Source organism: Telmatherina bonti (genome assembly GCF_933228915.1).
Source record: "Telmatherina bonti genome assembly, chromosome: 1".
Lineage (NCBI taxonomy): Eukaryota > Metazoa > Chordata > Actinopteri > Atheriniformes > Telmatherinidae > Telmatherina > Telmatherina bonti.
This window is the reverse complement of record NC_136619.1, coordinates 33042352-33069643: the sequence shown is the minus strand read 5'-3', so window position 1 is coordinate 33069643 and position 27292 is coordinate 33042352. Positions and strand designations below refer to the sequence as shown.

At 39.6% G+C, this 27292-nt stretch overlaps 1 protein-coding gene across 1 annotated transcript in view; it reads left to right on the top strand.

Moving 5' to 3' along the window:
- The window catches only part of fbn1 (fibrillin 1), a gene marked incomplete at its 5' end in the record, with an annotated part of 69944 nt that overhangs the window by 26010 nt on the left and 16642 nt on the right, over positions 1 to 27292 (top strand). The window contains 29 exons of the mRNA XM_079241667.1: positions 324 to 476; positions 1054 to 1107; positions 1217 to 1342; positions 1434 to 1559; positions 1663 to 1782; positions 3533 to 3670; positions 3755 to 3805; positions 3917 to 4042; positions 4143 to 4370; positions 4461 to 4586; positions 6081 to 6209; positions 8617 to 8742; positions 11140 to 11265; positions 11440 to 11562; positions 12399 to 12524; positions 13110 to 13235; positions 18130 to 18252; positions 18734 to 18856; positions 18952 to 19077; positions 20738 to 20860; positions 21016 to 21138; positions 21242 to 21409; positions 22796 to 22864; positions 22953 to 23078; positions 25314 to 25436; positions 25547 to 25705; positions 25788 to 25859; positions 25938 to 26063; positions 26188 to 26310. Coding sequence (XP_079097793.1) covers positions 324 to 476; positions 1054 to 1107; positions 1217 to 1342; positions 1434 to 1559; positions 1663 to 1782; positions 3533 to 3670; positions 3755 to 3805; positions 3917 to 4042; positions 4143 to 4370; positions 4461 to 4586; positions 6081 to 6209; positions 8617 to 8742; positions 11140 to 11265; positions 11440 to 11562; positions 12399 to 12524; positions 13110 to 13235; positions 18130 to 18252; positions 18734 to 18856; positions 18952 to 19077; positions 20738 to 20860; positions 21016 to 21138; positions 21242 to 21409; positions 22796 to 22864; positions 22953 to 23078; positions 25314 to 25436; positions 25547 to 25705; positions 25788 to 25859; positions 25938 to 26063; positions 26188 to 26310 — 3588 coding nt within the window. The remainder of the gene's footprint in view (positions 1 to 323; positions 477 to 1053; positions 1108 to 1216; positions 1343 to 1433; positions 1560 to 1662; positions 1783 to 3532; positions 3671 to 3754; positions 3806 to 3916; positions 4043 to 4142; positions 4371 to 4460; positions 4587 to 6080; positions 6210 to 8616; positions 8743 to 11139; positions 11266 to 11439; positions 11563 to 12398; positions 12525 to 13109; positions 13236 to 18129; positions 18253 to 18733; positions 18857 to 18951; positions 19078 to 20737; positions 20861 to 21015; positions 21139 to 21241; positions 21410 to 22795; positions 22865 to 22952; positions 23079 to 25313; positions 25437 to 25546; positions 25706 to 25787; positions 25860 to 25937; positions 26064 to 26187; positions 26311 to 27292) is intronic.

The following is a 27292-nucleotide window of genomic DNA, read 5'->3' as shown; positions in this document are numbered from 1 at the left end:
TTAATAAATGTTTTTTGCCTCCTTGTGCTCCGCTCCCATGAAGTTGTAATGGGAAAGCAGGTCTGTTTATGTCTTTATTTTCAACATTCCAGCATTTCCCTAAATGCCGCTTCTTTGTGCATTGTGTTCGACATGTTGAAATGCTGTTCTTCTCTCCGGCTGCGTATTTGTTGGGATGATATCAGTGCAGGAGAATTCCCTGATTCCCTGGGTATCATGCAAGATGAACAACTGTTTGTTTATGTCAGTGCTATGCCAGTCTCCAGCCTCTTTAAGGATCTCTTTCCTCATGTCTGTTTCTCACACACACATTCTCTTGTCAGACACACATATGCGCAGCTCGTGCTACGGCGGCTACAAGCGAGGCCAGTGCGTTAGGCCTCTATTCGGAGCTGTGACCAAGTCGGAGTGTTGCTGCGCCAGCACCGAGTACGCTTACGGAGAACCCTGCCAGCCCTGCCCGCCAGAAAACTCTGGTACATATCAATTTATTCATATCACACCACCTTTCACACATAAATAGCCATCCCTTGCTGCTTGACACATGTACACACACACAAAGTCAGACAAACACAGCTTGTGTTTAATTCAAAACACACCTAAGAAAGCCAGAATCACCAGATGAAACACTGCATGCTCTCTGGATACCAGATTAGATTTCATAAATGAGAGAACAGCAACCATGAACTCAAGTTGTTTGACAAAGACACCCACAGTGAGGAGTTATAGACGGTCTGCACGCACACACACTCACACACACACACACACACACACACACACAGCATGCACTAAGACACGCATGCTATCCAGTCACTTCTCATTAGTCTTACCAATTAAATTTTCTGTATTAAAAGACGTCAGAGCTGCACCACATTAAGAGATGGTTTTATATACATCCAGGCTAAATGAGAAAGTGTGTAAACGCATAATGACATAGTATTAAATGTCCTCCTTTGAATTTTCCTGTATTTTGGTAAATGCGATATTTTTTGTCAGACACTGCTGTTTCTTCTTTTATCAACCCAAATGTGCTGTCGGTCTGTTTTTTTACAGCTGAATTCTTGGCTCTTTGTCCCAGTGGCATCGGTATAACTGGTGATGGAAGAGGTAATACACACAAGCAAACCCACACATGTGTGGCAGTCAAATGTCAAAGGCAGTCTCTAAATGCAGTTTCTTCCTTGTGTCTTCATTTGGTTATTCTTTGCCCTGCCAGATATTAACGAATGCGCGCTTGACCCTGACATCTGCCAGAATGGAGTGTGTGAAAACATGCTGCGGACTTACAAATGCACCTGCAATGAAGGTTTCGAGGTAGACCTGACAGGCAAAAACTGTGTTGGTAGGTGAACAGCTCCACTGGGTACTTTTTCGTGTCAAAAGTTGGAATTCAGGAAAACCATCAAGCCTCTTTGTCTGGGTTTTTTTCTCAGACATTGATGAGTGTCTGATGAACAGGCTGCTATGTGACAACGGCCTGTGCAGGAACACACCAGGGAGTTTCACATGTCAGTGTCCCAAAGGATTTCGCTTTGATCCTGAAACGGATGTCTGTGAAGGTCAGGTTGTGCATTGCAGCTTTGCTGATTCGATCCAAGGTGATAAGTTTGAGAAAAAAAACATGTTTTTTTTTGGTTTTTTTATTTTGTTTGTGCCCAACAGATGTGAATGAATGTGAGTCGAACCCCTGTGTCAATGGAGAATGTGTGAACAACCAGGGGTCCTTTGCGTGCTCATGTTCAGTGGGCAGTACTTTGGACAAGAACGGTCTGGAGTGTATAGGTAAGCACGAATGTCCATGTTTTTGCTTAACTTTTTCACCAAAACAAGACTTCATTCAAAAGTCACATGGGGAGTCCTAATTAACTTTTAAAAAATTAGATTAAATTAGTGAAGACTTGTGTGCACTGTATTGTAAGTTCCTAAAAATAACAATATAGATCACATGACTACTGCTATAAAAAAGCAGCTAGTTACATTCTGAGAAGTACTTTTGTGCTGCCAAATATGAAGACTGTTTTGCAGCTCTTGTGCTCATTATATGTTACATTAGAGTTCATTGACTGTTAAACAGCCTGTTTTTTGTCAACAGAGTGACAAGTCTGTTCCGATTCCCAGAGTCATTAGTTTAATTTAATTTCATGAATACAAATCAACCAAGCTGTTTTTGATAACTAAGCTGCTTTAATAATATTCAAAGTGCTTTACATGATACATTAAAACTAAGTGCAAAAGAAACACTAAAAACTACTTTTAAAAAAGGAGTTGAAATAAGATAAAAAAACAACAACAACAAAGGTTATTCTAACCAAGTAAATCAACATATCTTTGGGGCTTATTTGTCAAGCCACTTAATTGATACCAAAAAGTGCAAATATATGAGGAAACCTGCTGTTAAGTCCCCTTATTTATTTTAACCCTGAAAATTAATATGTTAAAATTATGTAAAGACTTATATTCTGACCCTAGAGCTGGACCCGATCTCATGTGAAGTAGTTTCTGGGGAACCAATACAGCCTCATTACATTACTTATTCCGTTATTCATATTGTGATGGTGTCTGCAGGCTAATAACAGGAGTAACAGCGCTTTATTGATGATAATGTTTAGCAATAACTATTCAGTCAGGAATGTGGTGCTCAATGCATATACAGCAGCCAATCAAGTTTTAATATTAATCCTAACATAAAGATGACGACTCTGCAGTAACTGTTAGAATCTCCTTCATCATATAGTCAGAAACATGTTAATTTCTTTCAGAGTGGCAGCTTTGTAGCTACTGGCTGAAGCTGTGCTTGTTTTTGGAGCTACTTGTCCAGCGTCTTCTGATCCGAAGTTCTTTGCTGACAAACACTTGTTTTCACCCCAGAAAAAAATGCAACCATTTATGATATTGTTCTTTTACTTTTTCCAAACATACTGAAAGTTATGAGTTCTGACACAACATAAATGCCATTTTTCCTTCCGTCTTGTGACTAGTGGTAAATACATGTTTCACACGCTAACACAGGGATCCCCAATCTTGCTCCTCGAAGACCAGTGTCCTGCAGGTTTTCAAAGTATCCCCACTGCCCCACATCTATTTCAAATCAATGTGTATTTAGCAGACATGTGCAGAGCTTCTCTGACTCAGAGTCAGGTGTGTTCCAGCAGGAACACATGGAAAACCTGCAGGACACCTGTCCTTGAGGACAAGGATTGGGGATTCCTGCGCCAACACATCATTGCAATGTGGTTCGCCTGCAAACTTTTCATTTGGTAGCAGGACACAAACAGAATTTATCTTATAAAATCAAGGTGTGAACAACACTTGAAAAGTTGCATTTCAAGAAAGGTTCCCTAAGATGAAGCACAAAGACCTGCTCAGCAGAAGATAGCCAGAATGTGTCTGAAATGTCCTTTTTTTAGTCGCTTCCTTTTTTGTTGTCACTGCAAAAACATCAATATAAATGCATGTATTTGAATTATAAAAAAAACATCTGCGTTTCCTCTAGTATGGATTTAAAGTAACTGAGACTTTTTTCATAAATCAGAGACAACTAAGAGCACCTGCTGGCTGAAGATCGTCAATAATCGCTGTGAGGTCAACATCAACGGAGCTACACTGAAGTCCCACTGCTGTGCCACACTGGGAGAAGCCTGGAACAGTCCATGTGCCAAATGTGAAAAAGGTGAGCTACCAGACATCACCGGTCTCTTATTGGGCCATTTGACTAGACTGATAATAGATTTATTTTGACCCTTGCTGTTTTCAGATCCAATCTGTGATAAAGGTTTTGCCAGAGTCAGAGGAAACGTCTGTGAGGGTAAGAGCAGGTTTTTGGACATCCTAATGACAAAAGCCTTGTCTTTATTTGCATATTGTGAAGAACTGAAGTGTTTTTTTATGCTGCTGTTTCATCTCTGCGAATTCCCAGATGTTGATGAGTGTCAAGTCTTTCCTGGTGTGTGCATCAATGGCAAGTGTGTCAACACACAAGGCTCGTTTTTCTGCCAGTGCCCTCCAGGAATGACTGTTGATGTCAGTGGGAGGACGTGCATCGGTTGGTTCACTATTAGCATCACTCCTGTACATTTTAGCCATGAACACGGCTCAATATTCTTATATCATACATATGCAAACTGTGTGTCTATGACCTCCAGACCTGCGTACAGAGCACTGTTACCTTACTCATGATGATGAGCGCTGCGGGACTGCCATATCAGGAAAGCACCGAGTGGACGCCTGCTGCTGCTCAGTTGGTGTTGCCTGGGGCCCCGAATGTGACGAGTGCCCAGAAAAGGGTACTCCAGAATATGCCCAGCTGTGCCCACGGGGCCCAGGCTTCTCGCATAGGGGCGACTTCATCAATGGCAGACCCTTCCTCAAAGGTATTGTGCTTTTTGTAGACAACATGAACTGCACAACTTCTCCTATGAGGAGTTTCTCACACGTCTTTTTCCTTCTTCTCTTAACTTTAGATATAAATGAATGCAGGATGATAAACACCCTGTGCTCCAATGGGAGGTGCAGGAACACCATCGGCAGCTTCCGTTGTCGCTGTAATAGTGGCTACGCTCTGGACTCTGATGAGAGGAATTGCACTGGTGAGTTTGTGAAATACTTATCATACAAAACTGCATGATCTGTGAATAAAAAAATCAGCTTTTTCAGCTCTACGAATGAAGTGTTTTTACCAAGCGGCAACCTCTGGCGGTTAAAAGTGAAGCCAATGCGGAAGTGCATAAAACTGCAGTCCCCCCTTCATCCACTAGGGGCTGGCTGCAAAAACAGAGCAAATCCCCATAGACTCCCATGTTAAAAAGACCAACTTCACAGCAGAAATAAACATGTTTACAGCCTGGTTCAAAAATCCATTTTAGGTTTAATAGGTCAGGTTTACCTTCATGACAACTGTGGGGGGAGTGAATTTTTTTCTCCCTCACCCGTTTAAAAGTGATTTAAGCTCGAAGCATATTTAGGGGCGTGTCATTTACCAATCTCCGGCTTCAAGTCAGAAGAACGCAGAGCAACCGCGGTTTTTAGCCAGTTAATAACGTGACTAAGCTTTAGCCTGCTTACCTCCGTTAGCTGGTTAGCTCCCGTTATCTCGGAGTTAGCTCGGTTAGCTCTTTGCTAAAGAAAGCTCGAAGTTTGCTCAATGTCAATCATCCACCATGACGCTCACGGCTCCCCTCTCAGCTTCACCCCTTTGCCCATATTTGTATTTTCCGGGTGAGACGACACGCATGCCCCTGTCAAGATGGGTATGGTAGGAACCACCCACCGAGCTTCAATTCAGCTTTTCAGAAACCTATGGGTGAGGTCACGGAGGCTCCGCCCATCTCTTTATATACAGTCTATGGTTTTTACCTTTTCTTCTACTACACCAATTCACAAGTTAGCAGTTTGCAGATCCTGTTTTTTACTTTATTCAAGCAGCTTATATTTTCAGCTAAAGTGTTTGCTGAAGTTTGCAGCCCTGCCGTCTTTCCACAAGTCTAGCCATTCCTCATCAATCCCCCTTTCTGGATCTCTCTGCCAACACTAATTACAGTAAAGTGGCATAAAGCTGTTGCCTTACACTCAGCTCATTTAGTCTGTTGGGAGTCTGGTTGCTTTGGAGTTGTTGGAGCTGGTCCTGCGTTGTCTGGTTAGCTACATTTCTACTCAGGCAAAGTGTGAAGACACCACATGAGGTTTAAAAGGCATTATAGATTATTTATTGAGAAATGTTTTATAGGCTTCTGGTCAGTATGGGATACCTAAAACCTTTTAACCTTGTAGGAGCGAGATACCTTCTTGCAGTCTTTGTGTTAAAGATCTCATAATGTGACTTAAAACTGAAAGAGAACAGGCCTTTAGGTATAAAATCACTTTAAGGAGCCACTTAAACTCAATTTAATCTCATTTTAAAAACTTTCTGTCATGTAGCAGCCTTTTGTTGAATATTTTGAACTTTCTTACGCTGTTTGCCCTGCATTTAATCTTGGCTTTGTCTTCTGATCTTATCTTACAAAACAATAAGGAACACTTGCAGGTGTTAGTGTGGTTCGATGGGAATGTCTAACCTGTAGTTTTTGTGTATTTCATTCCTGTAGACATCGATGAGTGCCGAATCTCTCCGGACCTTTGCGGACAGGGAAGGTGCATCAATACACCAGGAGATTTTGAGTGCGAGTGCTTTGAAGGGTATGAGAGCGGCTTCATGATGATGAAAAACTGCATGGGTGAGTAATGAATCTTCACACACAACTAGGAAGACACTTGATATGCATGAAATGGATCTTTCCTGGACAGTTTGGTTCAACACTATATAGAGACAGAACCCTCTTTTAAGCCCCATTTCGACCAGCAGGTTGGGCTAGTACAGGACGGTTTGGTTTGTTAAACCCTGATCTGTGTTGGTTCCCACAACCAACATTACAGTCACTACTGGATAGTGATCGATGCGTCCATTATCTAATAACATGAGGTCATAGCAGGACAACACCTTCTTCGTTTATATTATAACAAAGAAGAATGAACACAGAAATGGTAGACGTCCAACGGTCCATCCTCTTTCCTCTTGACATGTGGCTCTAAACAACAAAACTCTGCTTTGTTCTCAAATCTGTGATCATTGTTGTCAAGTGATGATCATTTGACCAATCAGCAGATTGCAGTGTCTCAAGCTCCACCCTTTTGTGTCTAATTGGTACTATTAGAACCATAATGGAAAGCTTCCACCAAGGTGGGATGGTTCTGGTTAGATATTCTGGTACTCTTCCCAGTGTTTTTTGTGTGGAAACTGTACTACACCGTACTGTACCATTCTATACCATTCTTTAAGTATTTAGTTTGTGAGTGGGAAACCAAACTGTGCCAGTCTGAACACTTTCTGAGTTTGGAGAGTGTTCGGTAATGATTCACGACTGGGGACTAAAGATAACCGTTTATCAGAAGGGGGCTTTTTTTGTGCCAAATTAAAAAAAACTCAGACTTCAAAAGTTTCTTAAGAGTTTGAGCAAACATTATATTGAAGATTTTATACCTTGCCACATCTCAGTCTGACAGTTAGCCTTTGTTGCAGCATGAACTTCCTGCAATTGAGAAAATATACTGAAAAACTGTTGGGGTGAAAATTCTCAATTCAGATTTGTTCTCAAAACTACAATGAAATTCTTTAGAATTGATTGGTAAAAAAAATGTGAAAATGTTGCTCTTCCTTTCTCCCCACTTTTGTTAGCCTGACTAGTCAAGATTCTTCCATGCTTCTTTTAAACTGACTGCTGCTGCTGCTGCAGTTAAAGGGACTTATCTCACCAAGCCAATTATTGGGCATGAATGTCAGGGCCGTTATTAAAACATCTTTTATTCTCCTGTCCTTTTGTGGTATAATCAATGTTGGTCATGTTGGATTCAATTTACACATTTTTGTTCCTATTCGATATATTGAAGTAGCATCAGGTCAGTCACTGACAAAGAAAACCTGAAGTGGCTGATGGGTGTTGTGAATGAACTCTGTTAATATCTGTACTTTTCAGTTCAGGAAGCCTTAAAGCTAGAAAAACATACAAGTACAAAACAATGGTGTATAAGATCAACTGATTACTGATCTTAAAAGAGCTAGCACCACATGAGTCACCAAAAACTGAAACATTGATGAACTGACTTTATACAAACATCATTTTGTACACAGTCTTCACCTGAATGAGTCATGCATAGACTCCAGCCTAGGCTCCTTGCATAAACTCCTAAAACACTTTGTTAAGTGGCAGTATCTGAGAGTGGATTCCAGCCTGCAACGATAAACTTCAGGGGCACCATGAAACCCCCCCCCCCGATTTGCAACCCAGCCACCCCCTCTATGCTCCCTGTTGGCTCATAAGCTCAACATGAGGGTCTTAGGTGGTCATGCCAGAAGTGGAACTTACTCTGAGTAGATGATGTAATCTATATTCACAGGCTGTGTTCCTTTCCACATATATGTGTATGTGTGTGAAAAATGTGTGTGAGATTTAATGACTTTATTTAAATCACTGGCATGTTGACTGGGCCCAGTCTGGGCAGCCCAAATGTCGTCACAAAGACTCACAAAACTGGCCCAGTTTTATGATTATTTCAGAGATAATTGTTCTGTATTGCGAGTGGTGCTTGGCCCACATGTGAAGCCAGTCTACTGGCCAGCATAATGATTTTATTATGCAACTGTGAGTCCTAATGTTCTGCAATCTGTGAAAATACTTTATGCTCTATTTCGGTTCTGATGTACCATTGACGCCATTTGATTAAATTCTTGAGAGGCTCAATAATTGTTTTGGCCCAAATCTCCCATTAGACCAAAATTGGCATGACAAAATTTACTTGCAAAATTACCAGCTTGAAATGGAAATAAAATTAGCAATATTATAATCATTCTTGCATTGTCTGGTTCTGTCAGCAAGGATATAAACAGTAAAGACTTTCTGATTGCCAGTTCAACAAACTCTCTAACTAGTTTGAAAGTGATCACTCCAGGGGGTTTCACAAGTTATTGCTGGGAATTGAAACAACTGTTTGCAGAGGTCAGCCTAAACCTTGAACCTTGACACTGACTGCATATGCTTCTGACAGTGTGTGTTCTGTTCACATGTGTGTGTGTTCTTGTGCCATCAGACATCGACGAGTGTGAGAGGAACCCTCTGCTGTGCCGAGGAGGTGACTGTGTAAACACAGAGGGCAGCTTCCAGTGTGTGTGTCCGGAGGGACACGAGATCGCCCAAGATGGGTCGGCCTGTCTGGGTGAGTGATGAAGTTGTCACTGAGAAGCTAATCTTTCCCAAACCTTTTTTTTTTCCTTCAAGCCATCTGTGGGCCATAATATACTCTCCAAAGCTTAAAGAGGAATTGAAAGGGTGAAAATAAGCTTTGTGAGTGAAGAAACAATTAAAATAAGATTTCTTTGTTTGTTTGTTTTTTTAACTATTTCTGCCTCTGTGTGTGGGGTAGGTGAGGTTTATGGGAGTCACATCTATACTAACATATATATATATATATATCTATCTATCTATATATATATATATATATATATATATATATATATATATATATATATATATATATATATATATATATATATATATATATATATATATATATATATATATGTATGTATATATATGTATGTATATATATGTATGTATATATATATATATATATATATATATATATATATATATATATATATATATATATATATATATGTATATATATATATATATATATATATGTATGTATATATATATATATATATATATATATATATATATATATATATATATACACACACACACACATACACAATCTTACTGGTTTCAGAAGTAGGTATATTGCTCTTTTTATTCAAGAGCAACAAACAAATCTGACTTTTCCCACACTTTCTATTGCTCATTGTTTAGTTTATAGCATTTAGCTGTTCATGCAATACTCACTGGGTGTCATTCTGATTACCCAATGCAGGCTTAAAAGGGCAGAAGAAAAATTTTAACTCTACTTACAGCAGAGTTCTGAAACACTGTTCTTGACTATCTTTTGGATATAGTGATATGTATATCACATTTAAGGTCAATTTAGCCTGCTTTTTATATTAAATTCCTAACTGTGCATTTCATTAGGTAGAAACTACCTTTAGAAAAAAAAAGGGGAAAAAAAAGTTTAGTCTCTTTTACCAGAAATGATTAATATGCTTGTCATGAAACATTCATAGATTAGTGGACAGTGAATTGTAAGTGGTTCCCAGTAAATGTGGCACTTTTCTCACTGTTTTCATGGATTTTGAACTTCATACCAACATGTTATTTTAGCTTCAGACAGTTTTTTTAATCTTGTCAGTATTCTTTTGTTTATTCAATATTTAATTTGCCCTTGAAACCAAGTTACCTTTCATTGCTAAGCTGATGAAACATACAGTTAGCCTATCATGCCATTTGAGCCATTGATACTGAACTTCATACTTAACTGTGGTGCAGAGCTGCAGCTGAGCAACGTTGTTAAACATGTCCATCCTTTTTCCTCAGTGACATGAGGAATGTTACCAAAGCAATCTTCAAGGCTGGATTTTTGCACCTCAGTATCGGCCAGACCTTTTGTCTGCATTTGAGCCAAGAAACTGCAGTGAATCCTAAAACTTGTACCAATGTTAACATTTCCCCATGCAGTTCTGGGTCACATAAGATTTAGATCATTTTATTTCTTTTATGAAATACATAAGTTGCCACCTGTAATAAGTGACTGAGGACCAGAAATTCAACCACACAGGAGTAGTAGTACAAAACAGCTTTATTAGAGCCGGGGGGAGAGGCAAGGTCAGAGGTCAGGCAAAATCAGTATGTAGAAGCCAACGGTACTTATCAAGGCGACAGACATGGCTTGAGGTCCAGAGGCAAGGCGTGGGTCAACATCCAGAAGTCCAGAATCAGGCAGGAGGAACCTGAAATGTCAAGACAAGAGGGGGGAACTCCAAGCATCAGAGCTGGTTGGCAAGCTTGAAGACAGTCAGAGAATGCAGGCTTTCAACTAAGCAGGAAGCAGTGCTGATAGTCTGGCAGAGAAAGCATGAATGAGATGAGGTTAAATAGTGTGGAGACCAGGTGGCATCTTGAGAAGCCCAGGTAGAATGAGTAGGGCAGATTCCCAGAGCGGGAATTATGGCAGGAAAACAGCGTGGCGATCAGATGATCCCAGGTGAACTGAGTCCACTGATTAACCCAGACAGAGAACATGACAGGCACCCTTGTAAATTTCAGAAACTATTTACTCTTACTCTAAATTTAGGTTTTCTAGTAAATGTTTCACAGTCAACAACAAAGGGAGAAGGAGATTATGGCTTTATGGGGTCAGCTCCAGAGTTCTGGATTTGCCATTAGCCTGTATTAAACCCATTTCTTCTGCACTCTTTTTTTCTTTTTTTTTTTTTTTTTTTTTTTACTGATATCGGGTTGTAATTTTTTTGTATTCAATGTTTTTTATTACTTAATGCCTAGATTTTGTAAGGAATGAATCCTCTGTTCTGTTTTTGAATTTTTTTTATGCAGGTATTCTTCTTTTCATTGCCAAACACTTCTTTTGTTTTCTACTGTCTCAGCTGCAGGATCTTCTTTTTAGATCTGAAATTTCTGTGGCTGCGTTGTTGTGTTGCAGATATCAATGAATGTGAGTTGAGTGACAGGCTGTGCAGGAATGGCCAGTGTGTGAATATGATAGGCCGCTACCAGTGTACCTGCAACACAGGATACAAATCTACAGAGAACAGACTGGAGTGTGTTGGTAAGTCTGCAAAATGATTTTTTTTTTTGTTTGTTTGTTTTTCAAGCAAACATTCTTTTGATTTCGCTTGTGGTGTAAAGCACTTTAAAAAGGCATGTTGTTGACTTATCTTATTTAAAGACCTGTGACCAGCACCGCCTTTGTGCCACTAGTTTGTCTGTTTTTATCTGTCAGACATTGATGAGTGTACGATTGAGAACGGGGGTTGCGAGACTTTCTGCACCAACTCCGAGGGGAGCTACGAGTGCAGCTGCCACAGCGGCTACGCATTGATGCCCGACCTGAGAACCTGCACTGGTGAGCATCCGTCTTTTCAATTAATACTACTTATTAACTAAGTTGTGCAACTTTTATGTGTATTTTTTTCCCCCCTATTTTAAAAATATGTCAGCAAAAGCAAGAAGCCTTTTAGAATTTCTCACATATTGTAGTGAAAATGTACATCAACACTGTTTAATAACAGACCTGAAAGCTGCAGTAAAGCAACACATTATGAAAATGTGTATAGTGTAGACAAGCAGATCTGTGATTTGGCTTATATGTGGTTAACACACGCATCAAAGGTTAAAACTAAGTTTAAAAAAAACGTTGGGGTGTGTCATTTAATTTGAGCTGTTTATAGGTGGTAAAAACAGGTGTTCGTTGGCCTCATTGGCAAACAATTTACCAGAACTGAGGAAAAAAATAGCAGATTTCAGGAGCTGTTTAGTTTAGATTCCGCTTACAGTATTTACTTAACCCTTAGATGAAATAACTAAGAAATATTCAACTGCATACTTTTTTTTTTTTTTTTTTGGGTGGGTAGATATTCCTGTTACAACATCACTTCATGTTAACAAGATCAAAACTTGTGAAGGAATGGCATAACAGACCTAGACCAAGTGGTAGAAATGACCTAGGTAGGTTTACTTCCACACATCCTGAAAGTATAGTCCCTAATATTGCCCCCTACCAACAGACAGGACATTAAAGGGTTAAAACAAAACGCCCCACCAGAATTTTATGTACGTTTCTGTGTTTTTTCATGTAGATATCCACAATGAAGCACCATTTTCTGCTGTAATCTGAATAAATCAACACGCATCAGCTTGAGATTTTCTCTTTTTTTTCCCTCCTCTGCCTTCAATCCTCAGATATTGATGAGTGTGAGGAGAATGCTGACATCTGTGATGGAGGCCAGTGTACGAACATCCCTGGGACCTTCCAGTGTCTGTGCTTTGACGGCTTCATGTCATCTGAGGATATGAAGACCTGCCTGGGTAATGGCTGCATATTTCAGGTTCAGAAGGAAACAACACCCTCTGCACTTCGGCACTTATTAAAACAAGGAGGTTTGAATTCCTTGAGGTTTACTGAAACAACGTAATGCTCACCCTCAAGGTTTTCCAAGACGTGAGTCATGAGAATATAAGACCCAATGACTCAGATCTATGAGTGTGTGCCTGAGAGAAGGGAGTAGTGTTGTTGTTGATTTAGAAGATAAGTGAACATTGTGTTAGCTTGGCTGAGCAGGAAGGAATGTGTGACATTTAGACGTCTGGTTCCACTGAGAGAGAAAACAAAAGCATGTCATCGTTGATGCAAGGATCCCTTAAAGGGTCTGCACAAATACAAACTCCTATTCTTGCTCTTTAGTCAAAGTAAACACATTTTATAGCTTCAGCATAGTTCATGAAGTAGTTTTTTTCTGACTCACTTTCATATGTCACAGCTTATCAAAAGCAGTCTGGCAGGCAAAATCGTCAACAACCTTTATTAATTGCAATAAACCTTTCTTTTAAAAGGTTTAAAAGGTTGTTTAGCAAGCTAAAGTCTTGATCTGCTGTTTTCCCCCCTTTGTCTAGATGTGGATGAGTGTGAGCTGAACCCAAACATCTGTCTGAGCGGGAACTGTGAGAACACAAAGGGATCCTTCATTTGTCACTGTGACTTGGGATACTCTGTACGCAAGGGGACCACGGGTTGCACAGGTGAGTGAAACAAACACACCCAAACATGCAGAGCCACAAAAAAAAAACACAAAAAAAAAAACAAAAAACCAAGAGCTGTTGAGTCAGTAGTGGTCTGCTGCTGATTAAGTGCTGAGGGAAGTTTATTTATGTGTGTGTGGCGTTAGGTAGACAGCATGAATGAAAGAAAGTCAAAAAGAGAGGTAAGAAATGAGAGGAGGAAAAGAAAATGTCTGACTCATCAGAAGCAGCTCTTACATTACTGACACTAGTTCAAGAGCTCCTGTCTGGCTTGATGAGAAACATACAAATGCACACACACAAACATGTACCTTACACACATGCTCCATCCACAACAGCAGCAGGAGCAGTGAGATCACTATCTTCCATCTGATGTACTTATTACATTGCAACTTTGTTTACTCCTGTGTTGCCCTTTTATTAAGGCCAGTTAAACATTACGTGATGGTTGGAAGAGTTCTGCAGCACGTAATCACCTGTAACGACTCCAGAACACATAAATACGGAGTCCAACTGGCTACTAGAGTCTTGTGCTAGTTTGGACTTACTTGTCATCTAGCGGGAATTAAGTCTGATTTATTATGCTGCTTAGTTTGTGATTAAGGTCTACTTGTAAGTTAGGTCAGTAATTTTCATCTGGCCTTGTCTAGATAATGAGTCAGACAGCAGCAGCACGTCTTACGTCATGCGCAAATAAACAGGTTTGTCCGAAGTTTGATTCACTGTCCTTGTCTCACTTGCAAACAGGATTGCTCACACACACAGGCACATGCACTAGCTCATTTTTATCCCATTAAACTGTCCATAAAGTATTTTCCTTGTATTGGGAAAGCTGGTGCCGAGCAGCCGGTTCTGAATCACTCATTTGGAATTTCAGCTCCAGACCAGAGAATCAAGACTAATTTCTCTCAGCCTTGCAGGATGGCTTCTAATAGACAAGTGAACAAACCCTGCTACTCATTTTGGAACAGATCTCTCTCCAAAGTATTCGGATTAAAAAAAAAAAAAAAGAAGAAGAAGAAATTACCTTGTGTCACCATGTTGGTATGTGTGGATAAAATCTTGAATTTCTCCGAGTGTTAAATGAATGGCGCTCTGAGCCCAGATCTGATCCAGCTGTTGATGAAGTTCCCACAAGAATAGTTTCTCTTTATGTTCACCAGTATTCAGCACACATTTCAGCAATTTTTGTGTCTTTGCATGTGCCTTGTAAAGTTAGAACTGGGTGGGGATGTACTGGTTTAAAAGCCTGGTAGGGCCTCAGGATAAAATCACATTTTAAACCTTTTAATGTGTCCTTGTAGTGTAGTTGATGTTCTACAAGATGAAAAAAGCAGTAATGTGCTAAGCATTTCAGCCATCTTGCTCCTTTGAGAAGAGATTTGCAGAAATGACCCATCTTCTTTGGGAATAGCGGCTTTTCAGTCACACGATAGCCCCTGAATTAAACCCTTATTGTATGTTTTACTCTAAATGGGTCCATGATGTTACAGAATAAGATGGGAGAGTTGCAATTGAGACTTTAAAGTCATCATAGATTTGTTTGGAGGATTTGATGCCTGAAACGCTACAGCTATTCCTTAAATAATGCATAAAATCATCTTAAATACCAATGTGTCGTAAGATTATTTAATTTACTTGTATTTTAACTTACCCAAGTGAGTTTGATTACCTAATGTCCCTATTTGAGCTAATATTTAGTGTTGACCATAGACCGTTTATGAAAGATGGACGGAGCCGCCAGCGGTTAAAAGTGAAACCGATGCGGAAGTACATAAAACTGCAGTTCCCCCTTCATCCGCTAGGGGCTCCAAAACAGAGTGAATCCCCATAGACTCCATGTTAAAAAGGCCAACTTCATAGCAGAAATAAACATGTTTACAGCCTGGTTCAAAAATCCATTTTAGGTTTAACAGGTCAGCTGTGGGGAGAGTGAATTTTTTTCTAACTCGCCTGTTTAAAAGTAATTTAATCTCGAAATTTAGCCCATTTAGGGGCGTGTTCTTCTGATCGACAGGTACCCGATCTCCCGCTCAAGTAAGAAGAACGTAGAACTGCACTTTTTAGCCGGTTAACAACATGACTTAGCTTTAGCCTGCTTACCTCCGTTAGCTGGTTAGCTCCCATAATCTCCGGGTTAGCTTGGTTAGCTCTTAGCTACAGGCAGCTTGGAGTTCGCTCAATGTCATCCACCATAACGCTCCCCCCCCCCCCCCCCCCCCCCCCCCCCCCCCCCCTCTCAGCTCCACCTCTTTGCCCATATTTGTATTTTCCGGGCGAGACAACACGCATGCCCCTGTCAAGATGGGTATGGTAGGATCCACCCACCGAGCTTCAATTCAGCTCTTCAGAAACCTATGGGTGACGTCTAACTCAGTCAACCTTTTCGGGGCGACTGTAGCTCAGGAGGAAGAGCAGTTGTCCTTCAACTGGTAAGTTGGGGGAGTTTCGGTTTAATAGGTCAGATTTACCTGATCGATTCCAGGCTTCCCCTGAAATGCCAAAGTGTCCTAGGGCAAGACACTGAACCCCAAACTGCCCCCCGATGTGCCTATCGGGGTATGAGTGTGTTGAATGAGTGTGTGTGTGAATGGGTGAATGTGACAAGTAGTGTAAAGCGCTTTGAGTGGTCTGTATGACTAGAAAAGCGCTATAGAAGTACAAGTCCATTTACCATTTACCATTTTTATATAGTCTATGGTGTTGACCCATCCTGCTAAGTCTCGTATCACTGGTAACTCACGTAGTGGCTAATGTTAGTTTTATTTCTTGAAACACTTTACCTACAATGGTTTTTCTGAAGCTGATTGTATTTGGTATTACTTGATAACAGATATCAGAAACAAGACTTTATATGGATACATAAAAGTTAACTATGGTTATAAAATAAAACATCTTAGAAGGTAGCATATACGCTACAAATTTCAACCAATGTGCTTTATCTTAAGGCCAACTCTAACCCTCTTCCCTCTTGTATGGCTCAAACAAGACTAACGATAAAATTTAGGTGCAAAAGATTGTCATGAGAAACTACAATGGTTCTTTTTATTTTTATACCAGAGGCCTTTAGACAATGCAGAGTTGTTCATAGATTTATATCCTTATAGAGATGAACTTATGATTCTGTTTTTGTAAAAGTGCATAGAGGATGATACACCTTAAAAGGAAACGAGAAGGATGTGTGGAGAATGTGTTAGCCAAGACCAAAGCAATTGTAACAAAAAGTGGTCCAGATGATCACCTAGATGTAACAGATTCTTCTTTTGTCTTTGATCCACTTTGAACTGCATTTACAGAAATATGGCATATGGCATACGGTAAAAGTATAAACCTCTATCAAGAAAAGGCATGCAGACAAATACATAGAAAGGGTATCAGGCTGTCGCATAAATCTAAAAACAGCTACACAAGTAGGTAAACAGATGTGCAATTCTCTGCTACCTCTTTTGATGAGTTTATTTCATCTGTCAAAGATTATCCTAATTAGATCAAAGATTTTGTTTAATTCCAGCTGCAACTGCTGACACACTCCTCGCATGCAACAGTTCCTTGTTTGCAATTTGCTTTTCCTCTTGTGTGTGTTTGTTGTGCTCTTGCTGTCATCAAAGGCTCAGGGGGAAAAGATCATTAATTCCATCTGTAATCCAGGGAGATTCGTTTGCTGCTAGGCCTCATATTAACTCCGTCATCAAATGTAGAGTAAATATACTGTACCATCTCCTCAGGAAGACTGTAAACCAGCAGTGCTATAATCTCTAATTGATAGTGCTTTGAATTACTAACCTCACAAAGACAGACACATAGAGGAGTGCATCTCGTTGGCTGATAATTCCTAACATCTTGATCGGGCTCATAGCGAGGCTTCTCTTTTGATGTGCAGGGACACGCCACACCAACACACACTCGCACAGCCATGCTATAAAACCCCTCACACTCATTTCTCAGGCTCAATGCCAGGTATTGTGTTGGTCAGTGTTTCACAAGTTTGTTTTGGCTCAGATTAGAAGTCATTGTTGTGTTGTAAGCCTACACAGAATTTTTCCATTGTCCCTTATTTAGCTGATCATGTAAGGAACGAGTGGTGCATAGAGATCTTTTTTAGCTCTACCCCACAGGATGTAAACAGTTTCACGAGGGTGGAATTTACTAGCAGCCAGTCGTATTTTTTCACATCAATTTTTGGCCGTCATTTATTAGGATCCGGGACATGTACAGCAAGTTGGCATTTAGAGCAAACAACTGATCCATTAGAAATTGTTCTTACAGTTTTGCTCTGAAGGGATGTTTACTCATGGACATGGCAACTTGTCAAAACACATTTTCGTTGACATGTTTTGGAAAGATTACATATTCAAACATAACATCTTGGCTAAACAGGAAAACAAAAACAAGAAAACAAAAACAAACATGAGCATTAAAAGATTGTCTTTAAATAAAAAAAAAGCTATCTTACAGAGTCTTTAAGAGTAAAGAAAAATCCATCCCAAAGCAATCCCAGGAATAGCAGTTCAGGCAGACCAATGCCTTCACATTAGTGTATTGTTATCCCACATGGTTTCTTTTTTTATGGCTTTCTGGACACACTTGGACAATGAATATCCAATCCATTAAGTCCTCATAGCTTGGTTGTTCGTATCAGAGACCTGAGGAATCTCTCGGTGTCTTACACCCTGAAATAAAGCTCTCCAGGGATAAAAACAGTGAGCCAGAAGACTTAGCTCTGTCGTCTGTCTCCTGCTGCTGGCTTTATACAACTCAAACCAAGCATCAACTCGCTTCATAGTGCCAAAAACCCTGCTTGAATGAAAAAGCAGACCCAAATCACCCAACCATCAGAGCTGTGTCTTTGTGTTTTTTCTTCATGTCGGCCTTTTGTTTGTTTCTTCTTTCTCAGATATCAATGAGTGTGAGATTGGAGCCCATAACTGTGACAGACATGCGACCTGCACTAACACAGCGGGCAGCTTCAAGTGCAGCTGTGCTCCAGGATGGGTTGGCAACGGCCTCAAATGTACAGGTAAACAGAAGGAGAATGATATTTGGACATGTCTTCAATGTTTGTTTTGTTTTGTTTTTCATATATATATACATATATATATATATATATATATATATATATATATATATATATATATATATATATATATATATATATATGTATATATATATATGGCTTAAATAAAAAGTTTAATATACTAAAATTGTCAGTGTGTTTAATGACAGCTGCTATGTATACTCTTGTATACAGTTGCCTGTTGCATTTATTTGTGCCATAGTCCTAAAATGCTGTTTCTGTGTTTCAATAAATTACCTTTCTTTATGAATTCAGAACTTTAAATGGATTTACATAGAATTTTTCAGTGTTTCTGAGATACTTACAATCTTATTTCAAATGTCCCATTTTTACTGCTTAATTTTTTTATTTATTTTATGTTTTCAGCTGAAGTGACTAAATTTCTGTGAATGCAATCATGTTCTGACTTTCTGTTGTGTTTCAGATCTGGATGAGTGCTCAAATGGGACACACATGTGCAGCAGCAACGCAGACTGTCTCAACACGATGGGCTCTTATCGTTGTGTGTGTAAGGATGGGTTCTCTGGAGACGGATTCTACTGCTCAGGTCACACAAACAAACGTCTTAACCCACCTTTCATCTCCAGAAACATATTTGAATGCATTTTGTGTTCATAAACTGTGTGTGATCCCCAACTATAGACAGTGATGAGTGTGCAGAGAACCGCAATCTGTGTCACAATGGCCACTGTCTGAATCTGCCTGGAGGCTACCGCTGTGAGTGTCACATGGGCTTCATCGCTACATTTGACGGAAAAGCCTGTGAGGGTAAGGTGCTGCTAAATATGTCTGTCCCAGCTTCAGACCTCTGACTCTGTGCCCACATCCTAAATGTTGTTGAATGTTTTAAATAGGTCTTGTGTTCGCTGTTGTGAATAGCTGTTTGTTTGTTATCTTAAAAAAAGAACTCATGAGATGGTATTTCCGTGTGCAGGAAGTGCACAGTGTGTTCAGGACGAAAAGGTTTTCAGTTGTGTGAACAGTTTTGGGCAAGTGATGATAGTAATCCACCTTGCCTTGTTTCCTTTTCAAACGAGGCCGATGGTTTGATGTTTCAGCTTCACAACCTGTGAACTCAACACCTTGAGACATGTACTTCTGCCAAACATGCCATCACCAAATGTTTGGTTTTTTTTTTAGTTGCAACAAATCAAAGCAGACTTGATGGTAACATATTGATGCAGTTTCCTGTTATTTAAACATATAATTAATTCACTTGAGACCTTTCTACACAAACAAAAGGTTACTGTGCTCTAAAGACCTTGCACAGAGTGAGTTTTGTTGGAACTTTTCATCCGGTATAAGTCATGAAGTTCTATTTTACACTGGTTTTGAAACTGAATTTAATTCATTTTATGTTATTGCTTGAGATTCATGAGCTGTATGCACATTTCATACTAATTCTGGGATTTTAGCCTCAACGTGCAGCTCCCACATGGACAGAACCTTTGCCACCATCATTAAAACGGCAAATAAACCTTGATGTAATTCAGATTTTATGGGAAAATCTTAAATGAATGACTTAAGGAACATAGTATATTGAAAGATTTCCAGACAGCTGTACTGCATGTTGCAATTAAGCTTTTTACAGCTACATATTTGGCATGTCAAAAATTATAGGCACAGTTTAATCAGATTTTTGTGCTGAAAATACATTTTTCTTTAAAAAAAATAAAAACACATTGGGCAGTTTGGGGGTGGGGTCCCATCTTATGTCAAAGATGGCAACTTTAGTTCCAAGTACCACCAAACTGGCTTTGGTTCCAGTTGAAACAGTGACAATAATGGCATCTGCTTTTACTTTAATAGAGGAAGCATTGATATATAAGATCAGAATTGTGGCACATGGTGAACGTTAGATGATGACTCTTGTGCACAAATCCAGTGTGTATCGTAAAACAGATATACAGTGGTGCAAAAGGAATTGGTTGACAGAAATGTGAAAAACTATTTATTTTTAGTTGAGTAACAGACGCCAATCATCAGTCGTGCATCAGTTCGGCACCTACTGTGACTCAATGCCTACATTGAAGGAATCTGGCAGCTCTGTCAAGCTTTGAGTAAGATGTTGGGACGATTTTGGCTTCATTTCAGCCTTATGTTTATGGTTTGTAGACAAGCATGGTTCTTGCTTACAGTGATACGGCAGAGCTGAATTCTTGATTAGATTGATCTAATTTTACCAATTTGTCAAACAACCCATATTAACCTGTGGGATCCTCTTTGCCTCAGCAAAGGTGGGACTGCTGTGGACATGTGTCTACAGCAATATGTCTTTTTTTTTTTTTTTTTTTTGTCCCAGAACTGTCATCCTGTGGCAGAGGTGAGCTGCCTTCACCCCCTGTGGCTGGCTGCCAGTTTTCCACCAACATCCAACGATCCACTCATAGCTGAGCAGCTTTGTGTCTCTCCTTTTTGTCTCTTACAGATATCGATGAATGCGCTTTTTCAGACATCTGTGTGAATGGACGCTGCCATAATATCCCAGGAAATTTTAGATGTGACTGTAACCCGGGTTATGAACTAGACAGAAGTAAAGGAAACTGCACAGGTAGGACAAAGCAGCAACTTAGCTGCCTTCTCTAGTTGTTTAACCTTAAAAGAAGTGAGTAAATTTGAAAGTGTGTTGCAATCACAGACCTTATCTTTATTATTTGTTGATAAATCAATTAAATAAAAATTAAATATGTCCTGTTTTTCTCTCAGATATCAATGAATGTGCAGACCCAACAATCTGTATCAATGGGATGTGTGTTAATATTCCTGGAAACTACCACTGTAACTGTCCGCCAGACTTTGAACTCAACCCCACTCGAGTGGGCTGTGTAGGTGAGGCCCAACAAGCTCTTTAACTTATGCTTTTTGTTCGTTTTAGCTCAGAACTGTTTCCACAGCTAAGATCACACCTGAATACCTGTATGTGCAAATATAGACACCCGCCATGGAAGCTGCTACCTGGATGTTCGTACACGGGGAGATGCATCAGAAAGTTTGGTCTGCTCCAATGAGATTGGAGTTGGAGTTTCCAAGGCCTCCTGTTGCTGCTCTTTGGGCCTTGGTTGGGGATATCCGTGTGAATTCTGCCCCTCTGTCAACACAAGTGAGTCGCCAATTTGTTACGTGAACTGTTCATGCTCGATACATGTTTGTTTATTTATTTTCAGTTCACCTACAAATGGTTGTTTGCTTTGAGTTAAGTGGTTGTGGATGTGTTGAGCTTCTCCCTCTACTTGTAAGCACTATGCAACTGACAAACGGAGGTTCAGAGTTAGGATCCACTTTCTAAATAGTCTGGTTTATGTCTTTATATTTTAGGGACGATGGGAAAAACATCCTTGGAACCGTTTTCTGTCTTGTAGTATTTATTCTGCTTTCTCTTGGTGTTTGGGTTTAAATGTTTAATGTAATTTACTGTGGATTATTTCTGACTATAATTTATTTGTTACAGTGCATTTTACATCAGATAGGTCTCTCTTGTGGATGCCTGAGTTTGCCTGTATAAATAAAACTTTAAAAAAACAGAAGATGTATACAGGCAACACACTATTTCCTGCCTTCAGTAATGTCTAGTCCAGGACATAGTGGATTATTTTGGGTTTAAGGAAGAAACCTCTGGCAGAAAACAAACATCTAACTCTCCACATATTTCTCCTATGTTCATATGAGTGAAAAGAGTAGTGGAAAATGTGAGGAAGTTTTACTATTTCACTTCTATGAAAGTCCCACCTTAATTATTTGAACTATTTTGTTCATTTGAGTGATATGGCAGAAGATAAATGAAATAAGTTTTACTCCAAGAAAATTGCTTCCACCTTGTCAAGTGTTTTCCTGCTATGAGCTTGATTTATTTTTCCATGTAATGAAGTGGAGTCGCATGAAAGTGAGTGAAAAATGAGCTGAGCGGCAGACTAATTTAGAGGGAACAACCCCTATGGTAGTTTTTTGCATTGTGGATCAGAGTAAATCATCTCACCCTTAATTCCTTTGAATTATTGTGTCATCAAAACAAGAAGTGGAGTGTAGAAGTGAATCAGGCCTCATAAGGTGTGAGTTAGCTGCTCTGCCAGCAAACAGACTTGTATGCCATTAAATGAGTATGTTCTTGCACTAATGTTGCTGGTGAAGCGAAAACTGCTTCTGTACTACTTAGAAAATTCCCGGCAAATTGTTCAAAACATTACAGGCAATGACTCACTGTGTTCCAAAGAATTCTTGCTTCAGTGAGAAGAACAAAGTTTTCCTTTTTTTTCATTTTGTTCTGCATTGCTGCAGTCGTCCCGTCAGCCTGGCTCAGAGAAGAACTCAAATGAGAAACACCTGATGAGAAAAATACATCTTTTTTCGGCCTCTTAATCAATTAAACATGTGACTTAATTCAGCATCTTCTGTTATCCGCCAGCTTTTCCCGACAGTTCCCGCAACAGAGCGAACTCTGTTGTGTTTTGTGTGTTTTTGTCATTGTTGTTTACTGTGATTTGTGTTTCAGCTGAGTACAAAACGTTGTGTCCCGGAGGAGAAGGCTTCAGACCAAACCCTATCACTGTCATCTTGGAAGGTCAGGCTGAGGCACGCTACCATCTGTACACACTTAGACACACACCCACAATGCCACTGAGTATCTTTTCCTTTTTGTTCTTTGTCAGACATTAATGAGTGCCAAGAGCTGCCAGGCTTGTGCCAGGGAGGACAGTGCATCAACACCTTCGGGAGTTTCCAGTGTGAATGCCCAAGAGGCTTTGCCCTCAACCTAGAAACCAGAGTCTGCGAAGGTACAAAAGACATCCATATGTTTCTGCACAGCACCACAGACACATGAGCACATAGGTGACCCATCCCTCTCGATCTCCTGCCCTGGGGTGTTTCCGTGGGAAGGAAATTGAGTCCATCCATTGAGGTCTTCGTTCTGGGACACATGGAGAGGAAGGAAAGGGCACAGAGAGCAAAAAAGACAAAGAAATATTGGATGATGTAGTCCCACTGCAGCTCAGTTTATCTCAATATGTGTCTGCTCTCATTCCCGTCTGTTGCAAAGCTCAGTCGGGATGATGAAGCAGCTGAGAGCCTAACTGTGTCCAGAGGGGTGAGACTCAGATGTGGTCAGTATACTGAGTCCCTAGGAGGCAGGCCAGAGATGATAGATGGAGAGGAAAGTGAAGAAATAGCCAAGAAAAAGATAAATAAACTGGGTGTGCTGAAAACAAAACTAGGACCGAAGAGGAGGCGGCGACGGTTTGAACTGCGGCGTGCGGCTTGCAGTCTTTTAATTGCCATGTGTGTGTTGGCCAGAAGAACAGAAGTGCATGTCTGTCCGTTGAAGTCCAAGATAGCACATCAATTTTTAGGTGTCAAGTCGGTCAGCTGTTAATCTGTTAGTTGGACTTTAAGAAAAAAGGACTGTTAATTTCTGCTAATGTGCAAAATATTCACAAAAGAAACACTGATAGGTTCGCCCAGGCAAATCTCCAGTATTTCTCCTTCTTTTTCTTTGTCTTATTGTTATTTCTGCTATTAATAATGATAATAATGAAAGCCGCAGGCGGCATCCATCGGGTCCAAGCCTCATGCCAAAATCGCCCACCCTCAACTTGCCACAAAACTTACCGTTGAGTTTGAAATCAGTGGCATGAATCCCAAATTAGTTTGTTAAAAAGCAATGTACATACAGTGCAAAATGAGCAAAAACGGCAAGGATGGCAGACACCCCGTTGCCATAGTAACAGGTCCTTAATTTTAAACTTTTAGCTCGTTTTGGGTTGGTACACATGTGTGCCGGATTTCGTTGCCCTACGTCAAAGCAGACGTTCGGGACCCTCGGGACCCATAATAATAATAACTTTTTGATGTGATCATTTAACAGGTTTCTATGTAAACTGAAGTTCATCATCAGGAGCAGAAACACCTGAAGCTCTACACTGAAAAAAGATGATGGCAGATGATGTGTGTTAGTTATGGCTGCTTTTAAATGAAATGTTGCATCGTTTTGTTTTATTTTTAATACAGAGCAATAAATTTCTGATTTGAGCGTAGCCTGCTGCGAGAACATTCTGTTCCCATAAAAATAATCAGCATTGGAAGATGTACAAATGACTTCTCTTTAAAAAAAAAAAAAGAAAATGCAATTGTCTTGATATTACTCTGATCTGTTTTGTAAGATTTGATCTGAATTTCAGATGAGACGCGACAAATAGTTCTCCAGGCTGCTAAGAAATCTTTTAAGGGTTCCTGTACAAAAGCAGATTATTTATAAGAAAACAATGATGCAGATATAAAAACATAAAGTATTAGACTGATTAATTGGTGATGTAGTGGAGTGATTTGGGACCAGTTCATGAAGTCGTGTTTCTTATTTCAGTTTCTTCACAAACACAGTCATCAGTCAGTCATTTTCGGAACTGCTTAGTGCAGGTCAGGGTTGACGGGAACCTGGAGCCTATCCCATCAATCACTGGGTCAGAGGCAGGGTACTCCCTGGACAGGTTGCCAGTCCATCACAGGGCTGACGCAGACACAAATAACCGCTCACAGTCACTCCCAGGGACAATTTAGAGTAACTTTTTGACCTAACATGCGTGTCTTTGGATGGCGGGATGAAGCCAGAATACCTGGAGAGAACCCACATATACACAAGGAGAACATGCAAACTCCAAAAAGAAAGGCCACTGTTCGACCCACAGCCTCACAAACATAGATCGATCCTTATTATCCACATTATCATTGTTGCTTGGTACCCTCATGAGGGACTGTATAAAAAAAAAATCTAGATAAAATTAATGAAAGACAATCTAAAAGTATTTTTGATAATCATACATATGGTAAGACTAATTTTGGAATTATTGTACTTAATATCGCTACTAATATAACATATAGAAATATGACAAACTCTGCATGCAAGTGTGATAGAGGTGAAAACTTTAAAAGGCTGTTAAAACTAGTCATGAAACAATTATAATGAAGAAAAAGGGCCAAATGTATGTAAATCAAACAAGTGTTTTCTCTGTGTGCAGATATTGATGAGTGTGAACACCCAGGAATCTGTGGCCCAGGTCAGTGCTACAACACCATCGGGAACTACACCTGTATTTGTCCCGCTGACTACATGCCTGTCAACGGAGGCAACAACTGCATGGGTGAGTTTGTTTGTTGCACTTTAATGATTTCATCAAGCAAAGACATGTTGCTATCACGCATTTGTTTTCCTGATTTGAATGACTTGACTCTTTTGCATGAATGTACACAGATATGAGGAAGAGCTACTGCTACCGGAACTTTTACTCAGACAATCGGACATGTGATGGGGAGCTTACCTTCAACATGACCAAAAAGATGTGTTGCTGTTCCTACAACATTGGCCGTGCGTGGAATAAACCTTGTGAACAGTGTCCTGTTCCTAGCACAGGTTAGATCTCACACATGCATTTACTAGGGCAGAACTTATGAGGAACTAAAAATGAGTAAATTCATATTGTATGCACACTTAGATGAGTTTGCAATCCTGTGCGGCAGTGAGAGACCAGGATATTATATCGACATCACGACAGGACAGGTTATTGGTAAGATTTTCCTTTTCTGAAGTTTATGTGATGGAATAGAGAGGAATTTTCTCATGTTGTCTCTTTGTCGTGCGCTAGATATTGATGAGTGCAGGGAAATCCCAGGGGTGTGTGAGAATGGAGTGTGCATCAACATGATTGGCAGCTTCAGGTGCGAATGCCCCATTGGCTTCATTTACAACGACAAACTGCTGATATGTGAAGGTGAGACCCACAGTTACAAAAAGCTTTGAATTGCTTTTTGAGATTTTAAGCTAAGTTAGTTAGATAATTTTAGCTTTGTGAATTTCTGTAATGAGTGTGAGACTGTGCCCCCCGTTGTTTGCAGATATTGACGAGTGCCAGAATGGACCGGTGTGCCAGCAGAATGCACACTGTCTGAACATGCCTGGAAGTTACCGCTGCGACTGTAAACCTGGATATCGCTTCACCTCTACTGGACAATGCCTTGGTAAGGTTGTGTGGGTGATCAAGTCTTACATTTAAGGAGATCAAACAGTTTATGTAAGACCTCATTCAACCCGTACTGTGGTGGACTTTATGAAGAACAGAATAGTGAGGAGATTTTGAAGAAGCAAACGAAAAACAGGATTTTTGTTGGTTGATGTGAAATTTTTTGAGCTGTACATTCCTGCCAGTGAGGTTCCAAAGACGAAGCGCCAGACGCAGAGCAGTGACAGCTAGAGACGGAATTTTTCATGGTGGGCTTTTTATTAAGGAGGAGAGAATGTGAAGCATGTGTTGAGCTGTTAAACATGTGCTGCCGTGTATCTGAAACATGTTGCTGTCAGTCTGGAGTCCCAGCCTATAAGCAAATGTTAAATCAACATCCTGTTTTGCTTCCTGTTTTTTTGTGCAAGTCTTAAGACCAGACAGACCCCAGTTAGGAGAACTGAAACTGTGAGTAGAGATCGGAATGACCTGCAACAGTGACATGCAGGACATAAACTGAATAACTTTTACCTTTGGCTGTCTTGCTGGCCAGTTTCCAGTCTGAAGCAAAAAAAAAAAAAAAATATATATATATATATATATATATATATATATATATATATATATATATATATATATATATATATATATATATATATATATATATATATATGTGTATGTATATATATGTGTATGTATATATATGTGTATGTATATATATGTGTATGTATATATATGTGTATGTATATATATATATATATATATATATATATATATATATATATATATATATATATATGTGTATGTATATATATGTGTATGTATATATATGTGTATGTATATATATATATATGTGTATGTATATATATGTGTATGTATATATATGTGTATGTATATATATATATATATATATATATATATATATGTATGTATGTATATATATGTGTATGTATATATATATATATATATATATATATATATGTATGTATGTATATATATGT